Genomic DNA, 7225 nt, shown 5'->3' with positions numbered 1-7225 from the left:
TTGTCTCCCAGGGCCCCTGCCGCCTCCCACCACACCCAGGAGCCTTCTCTCACCACCCTGCTCCTCCTTCCCCAGCAGCTCCCAGGGGGACGGGTGGTAATCATTTTGAGATCTTCAGAGAGAGGCAGGGCTGCTGTTAACCACAGAGCATCAGAACTGGAAGGGGCCCAAGGGTTGCTGTAGTCTGTGCCTTATACCCCACTCCTGCCATTGGCTCTAGGCAGCAGCAGCTTCAGACCAAGGGGGAGGCAGGCCCCTAATTGTTACACTCCGTGATGATTATGAAGTCAGCTCATTGCACCCCCATCCCACGCTAACTAAGGGTGGGTCCACTGCCCCGGGTTTCTCTCTGCTTCCTGTCAGCTGTGTAGTGACGGCTGTGGTCCCAAACCAACAAGATGGCATCAGAGACACTATGTAGAGTGGGAGATGGGGAAGAAGCCATGCTGAAGAAGGAAACCCTCAACGTTCTGAATGCACTTGATCAACTGTCGAAGCCCTTTCCAAACCCCAAGTCTATGAACAGGACCGTCACTACCAAAGGCCTCCCACTTTCCGCAAGGGGCAGTTTGGTTAACTTCTTGCAGGAAGATACCATCAGTCTATCGTAAGACAAAAGTCTGGTCCTATCCTCCTTTCTAAGGCCAGAGGGTAGAGGTGGGGAGAAGGGCTTGAGTTGGCCACTTAACAGACTGAGCCACCCACGTGCCCCGTGGTTTAGTTTTATGTGCACGTTCAGTATAGTAGGTAATATGTATTTACTTTGGGTCAAGGTAAAAAAAAGATCTGAAAGCCAAAATTTTTGGATTCCGTACTTTATCAGTAAATAAATAAAAAAAGAAAACACATACAAGGTTTTTCATTGTAATAGCCAAGAATTGGTAAAAATACAAATATCCATGTAATGAAAAATGTACAGCAGTTACAATGACTGAACCAAAGCTACATGTGTCAGTACAAACAATGTTGGAGTGCCTAGCTGGTTCAGTTGGTGGAGTGCGGGCCTCTTGGTCTCCGGGTTGTGGGCTCAAGCCCCATGCTGGGTGCAGAGATTACTTAAAAATAAAATCTTTTTAAAAAAATAAATAAAAATTTGGGGAGCCTGGGTGGCTCAGTGGGTTAAAGCCTCTGCCTTCGGCTCAGGTCATGATCCCAGGGTCCTGGGATCGAGCCCCGCATCAGGCTCTCTGCTCAGCAGGGAACCTGCTCCCCCTTCCCCTGCCTGCCTCTCTGCCTACTTGTGATCTCTGTCTGTCAAATAAATAAATAAAATCTTTTTTAAAATAAATAAATAAATAAATAAAATTTTAAAGATCAATGGGGTAAAAAAAAAGCAAGCTGCTGGTCAATGTGTGATATCATTTGTTTATATGAAGTTTTAAAATACGCAAAATAAGTCGATGTTGCTGAAGGATAGCAGACATCGCTCACAAACCTATGGAGACACATGTATAATAATAAACACAAAACCTGAAATGTGCTGTACTGGTTACTGTGGAGTGGTCATGTGTGGGACAGAAGTGTCCTGCGGGCTTTAGCTATGCTGGTGAGGTCTACTTCTGAAATTGGATGGTTGCTAAGTGGAAGCTTAATATCTCATTCTTTATTTTCTCATTTTATCATATATTCATTTTTTCCAGTTTTATTGAGATGCAGTTGGCACATAACGTTGTATCCTTGGAAGGTGTATAACATGATTTGATGTGTGCGTGTGTGTGTGTGTGGTGAAGTGATTGCCCCAATAAGTTCCATTTCCATCTGTCACCACTCATGGTGACAGATTTGCCTCTTGTGATACAAACTTTTAAGATCCGCTCTTTTAGCAAGTTTCAAATACACAATAAGGTGTTATTAGTTTTTGAAGATTTCATTTATTTGTTTGACAAGAGAGAGAGCAAGCACAAGCAGGCGGGGTGGCAGGTAGAGGGAGAGGGAGAAGCAGGCTCCCTGCTGAGCAGGGAGCCCACTGTGGGACTTGATCCCAGGACCCTGGGATCATGACCTGAGTCAAAGGCAGACGCTTAACCAATTGAGCCACCCAGGCACCCCAAATTTTTATTTATTTATTTTTTTAAATTTTATTTTTAAGTAATCTCTGCACCCAGCATGGGGCTTGAGCCCACAACCTCGAGACCAAGAGGTATTATTATTATAATTATATTATATATATATATATTATAGTATTATTAATTATAGTTATTATACTGTATAGTATATTATACTATATTGTATAGTGTATACTGTGTAGTATACTGTATAGTGTATAGTTATTATACTGTATACAGTTATACTGTATATTATATTATACTGTATAGTTATACTCTATGCTATATAGTTATTATACTGTATAGTATATGTTATATATAAGTTATATATACAGTTATTATACTGTATAGTGTATATACTGTAAACTGTGTGTATTATACTGTATAGTGTATGTTATATTGTATATATTATGCTATATAGTTATACTGTTATACTGCATAGTATAGTTATACTGTACACTGTGGTATATATGTATACTGTATACTGTGTATTATACTGTATACTGTATTGTATTATACTGTATAGTTATATATACTGTATAGTATATTATATCTGCTAATATATTATTCTTGATTATCTTGTATATGTGTAAAATATTTCATAATTTAACAAAGTTTGGATGGAAGGAAAAGTTTTTTGAGTGTTTACCCCCATATTTGTAAATCTTACGTGTACTATTATTAATTTTACATGCTACATATTAATATTGTTAAATGTCAGAAAACCTAAGTAGGGGCGCGTTGGTGGCTGAGTGGGTTAAGCCTCTGCCTTGTGCTCAGGTCCTGGGATCGAGCCCTGAATCAGGCTCTCTGCTCAGCAGGGAGCCTGCTTCTCTCCCTCTGCCTGCCTCTCTGCCTACTTGTGATCTCTGTCAAATAAATAAAACCTTAAAAAAAAAGAAAGAAAATCTAAGTAAATAAATTAAAGATTTTATTTTTTTTAAAAAGATTTTGTTTATTTATCAGAGAGAGAGAGCGAGCACAGGCAGACAGAGGCAGAGGGAGAAGCAGGCTCCCCGCCAAGCAAGGAGCCCGATGCGGGACTCGATCCCAGGATGCTGGGATCATGACCCGAGCCAAAGGCAGCTGCTTAACCAACTGAGCCACCCAGGCGTCCCAAGATTTTATTTTCATTTATTTGTTGGAGAGAGCACAGAGGCAGGCAGAATGGCAGGAAGAGAGGCAGAGGGAGAAGCAGGCTCCCCACTGTGCAGGGAGCCCGATGTGGGACCCGATCCCAGGACACAGGGATCATGACCCCAGCTGAAGGCAGCCGCTCAACCGACTGAGCCACACAGGCATCCCCTAAGTAAATAAATTAGTAATTACTCTTAAACAGTAGAAGTAAATACAAGTAAAGTTTAATTATTTTTCTTTTAGATACTTTCAGATATTTTTCCATACTCCCCTTAGACTGGCTTGGGACTTCCCCGGGGATATGTACACCCACTTTGGAAGGAGGACTTAAGGGTTGAGCACCATTTCTCAAATTGTGGTTCTCCGAACACAGGGCTCAGAATTTGTCTGAAGACCTTATTAAAGATACGTTAGCAGCTTCCCTAGTCCCATCCCAAAGTGGGGCAGGGACCGGGAATCTGCATTTTTTCAGTAAGTGCCCTGGGGTGGTTGATGCCTTGCTACAGAGTGCTAAGAATGTTCTGAGTGGTTCAGAAGCAGCTGGGGATTTTGGTGAGCAGGGTGCAAGGAGGGCCCTCGGGGAGCTTCTCAGCTTTGCGGGCCGGGGTGGCGGCAGCCTCCTGCGAGCTCACCTGTCTCCCTCCCACTCAGGAAGTCGATGCCAGTGGAGGACTCTGAATGCAGCTCTGACGACACCAGCATCTCCCCCATCTCATCCACCTTGCTGAATCCCATCAAACTGGCTGTGACCCAGCCCAACAGCAGCTTCTTCGCAGGGATGCTGGAGGGCGAGCTGAACAAACTCAGCTTCTCCTCGGTGGCCAAGGAGTTAGAAAATAGGGACCTGGCCCTCTGCCCCCATGAGTCAAAATCTCAAATCGCCCCTGGGGGCCTGCTGGACCTTGACAACCCTGAGCTGGACACGGACACCTCCTCGACCCCCTCAGAGTCCTCTATAGTCATGGACGTGCCAGAGGCCCCCTTCATCTGTGAACACACTGTCAGCGATTCCACAGCTGTGGTATGTTTCCCTCTAGGTGCGTTTGGCGCAGGCTCCACAGCCGCCCCCATGTGCTAGGCACTGAGCTGAGCTCCACAGGGTGTATGAAGACACCCACTCACTGCCTGCGGAGTGAGGCTGTGTTTTTAAGGACCTCCAGGGCTCGCCACAAATGGGCACAGTGCTGTAGGAAAAGCTCAGATCAAGTGTCACCAGGAATTTAGAGGGAAAGAAACATTATTTCTGGGTGCAGGAATACGCCTGGTGGCTTTGGTAACATTTGAGCTGGGACGCAGAGGTAGGGTGTGAATGTCCAGGGATGGGAGAATGGTGTTCCGTGGACGGGCTGACACAAGCAACGCCTCACAGGGGTGAGAATGTGGGAGCAAACATTCAGGTCTCAATCCGGGGCTTCTCACGATATTCAGTACCTGCAGATCCAATCTTCTTGTTAAAAATGAGGTTCCTGGGGGGGGGGGGCGCCTGGGTGGCTCAGTGGGTTAATCCTCTGCCTTGGGCTCAGGTCATGATCTCAGGGTCCTGGGATCGAGCCCCATACCGGGCTCTCTGCTCGGCAGGGGGCCTGCTTCCTCCTCTCTGCCTGTGTCTCTGCCTACTTGTGATCCTTGTCTGTCAAATAAATAAGTAAAATCTTAAAAAAAAAAAAATGAGGTTCCTGGGGCTCATCCCTGGATATTCTGACTCAGTAGGTCTGCCTGGGGGCCTGCAAATCTGCACCACTAACAAACTCCCAGATGAGGCCAATGGACTGTGGGCCCCGGGCCGAATAGCACTGTTCTAGAGGCCAGGACAGCGAACAGAGGGGAAAATTAGTCCAGAGTCATTTTTTCAGAGGTCCTGCACTGTTAGGCTACTATAGACTTTTCTGTAAGTGGTAGAGAACAGCTTTTGCAAAGCTTTGTATCTGTCGGTGGATGGAATTTGAGCTGCATTTTATTTTCATTTTTATTTTTTAAAGATTTTATTTATTCATTTGACAGAGATCACAAGTAGGCAGAGAGGCAGGCAGAGAGAGACGGGGTGGTGGGGAAGCAGGCTCCCCGCTGAACAGAAAGCCCAATGTGGGGCTCGATCCCCAATGTGGGGCTCGATCATGACCTGAGCCGAAGGCAGAGGCTTTAACCCACTGAGCCACCCAGGTGCCCCAATGAGCTGTGTTTTAGAAGATAGATCTGGAAGTCCCAGAGGAGCAGTGTCTCTTAAAGTGTGGTTCTCAGACCACCAACAGCATCAGCACCACACCGCAACATGTTAGCAGTTTAAATTCTCATCCCCTCCACCTCCCCCGTGGATGGGCCTATCAAATCAGAAACTGTGGGGGCCTGCAATCTGTTTCACTGAGTCCTCTAGCATATCCTGATGCACACCCACGTTTGAGACCCGCTGGCCTGGATGGAGGGGAAACTGGGAATGGGAAACCAGACAGGAGGCAGCAGGGCCAGGAATCTGCAGTGTTAACAGAAACTCCCTGAGCTCTTCTCGTAGCCCGAAGTATGTGGCCTCTGGAGCTACCCGTTTGAACTTTGGATCTGGCATTCTGTGACCCCAGGCCAGCCACTTGTCCTCTCTGAGCTTGTAACCTCATCTGCAATGAGCAACGTAGACAAGATGAACTTTAAGGGTCCTCTCAAGTAGTCTAGAAGAAATATGTGATGGGGATACTCTCTGAAGGGGGTGGGGGTGCCCAGGGAGTCACCTCTGCTGCAGGGCCGTGGGGTCCCTTATACCTTCCATCGGCCCTGCGTCAGCCCTGGGAGGGGCAGGGGATGGGAGTGGGGCACTCAGGGGGGTTGGGAGGGAGGGGAGGACAGCCTGGAGCAGGTCTGATGAGAAGCCTGGGGGGGGGCTCTCTTCCTCTAGATTTCCTGGACCTATGCCCTAGGCAAGCAGCAGGTCAGTTTCTACCAGGTCCTGTTGCAGGAGGTGGCCAGGACACATGACAATGAGCCACCCAAGGCAAAGAATCGCCCGTGGATCTTCAACAAGATCTTGGGCACCACCGTCAAGCTGATGGAGCTGAAGCCTAATACGACTTACTGCCTCACCGTCCGCGCCGCCAACACAGCCGGGGTGGGGAAGTGGTGCAAGCCCTACAAAGTGAGCCCTGGGAGATGAGAGCCCGGGGCGGGTGGGGGAGGCGGGGAGAGATGTCTGAGCCAGGGGTTTGGGAGGCTTGGGGACACCCTGATGACCCCACGGCTCATCTTCCTGCTGGCTGTCTTTCTGCCTGGAAGAATGAGTGTGAAGTCCAGGCTGCTTTCTCCAGGAGGTGGAAGGACTAAGCCCCTCTGGGGCCCCCTGGGGAATGCAAACTAATCTATTCACCAGCCTCTCTCTAATGTTTAGCTTCCACCGTTAGCTCTGGGATTCTTCAACTCAGTACCAAGACTTGAGAGCAGGCCAGGGAGTGAAGGACATTGAGGGAAACATAGGGCAGAGGTGAAAGGGGGACAAAGAAGGGAAGGAAGGGAGGTGGGCAGGGGCGTGGGGGTGGGGGCTTCCAGCCCTGGGGCTGGAAACCTCACATAATAGGGAAGGCACAGGTTCACACCCTTGTAGGGATCCATGAGCAGGTGGTAAGGCTCACCAAGACCCCATTTGGCCCAACAAAGAGCTGAGCCAGGGTCAGGTCTGGGAAGGAATCTTGAGTTTTGTTTTATTCCAGTTTGCAACCGTGGCCACTGACTTGAACAGCTTCCCTGAGAACAACCCGATCCAGATCACCGTGCAGCGCAAGGAACCCCAGAGGAAAACCGTGTCCCTTGGGCTGGAGGACATGCGGAAGCTCGAAGATCTGGAATACCTGTTTCCCTACTAAGGGCCCCAGGAAGCCCCGCGCTTACCTTCAGCTTCAGCCCAGGGCGCTCAGGAACCAGAATTGTGAAATGGGACCACCAACACCATGCTAGGGAACTGCTGACCAGCCCGCCTGGGGCTTGGTGGCGGTGGTCCCCAAACTCCACCCCTGGGTTGGGGCCAAGGCTAGACAGGAGCTCCACTCGCCTGGAGACGTCAGAGGCCA

At 48.5% G+C, this 7225-nt stretch overlaps 1 protein-coding gene across 1 annotated transcript; it reads left to right on the top strand.

The window, feature by feature from the left end:
* The first annotated feature begins 398 nt into the window (after positions 1–398).
* Positions 399–7021, top strand: FNDC8 (fibronectin type III domain containing 8). Its single transcript, XM_059378784.1, has 4 exons — positions 399–607; positions 3834–4203; positions 6064–6300; positions 6869–7021. Exons 1-4 carry the CDS (start codon positions 399–401, stop codon positions 7019–7021), a joined length of 969 nt encoding a protein of 322 aa, XP_059234767.1.
* Positions 7022–7225: the final 204 nt, after the last annotated feature.

Source organism: Mustela nigripes, chromosome 16 (assembly GCF_022355385.1).
Source record: "Mustela nigripes isolate SB6536 chromosome 16, MUSNIG.SB6536, whole genome shotgun sequence".
Taxonomy (NCBI): domain Eukaryota; kingdom Metazoa; phylum Chordata; class Mammalia; order Carnivora; family Mustelidae; genus Mustela; species Mustela nigripes.
This window is presented reverse-complemented; position numbering and strand designations above follow the sequence as displayed.

What these genes read in the sequence shown, in the direction of transcription:
- FNDC8 (XM_059378784.1), top strand. Translation starts at nt 399, where the DNA reads ATGGCATCAGAGACACTATGTAGAGTGGGAGATGGGGAAGAAGCCATG. An exon ending in TCAGCGATTCCACAGCTGTG is followed by an intron (nt 4,204 to 6,063) that starts GTATGTTTCCCT and finishes CTCTTCCTCTAG; the next exon opens with ATTTCCTGGACCTATGCCCT. An exon ending in AGTGGTGCAAGCCCTACAAA is followed by an intron (nt 6,301 to 6,868) that starts GTGAGCCCTGGG and finishes GTTTTATTCCAG; the next exon opens with TTTGCAACCGTGGCCACTGA.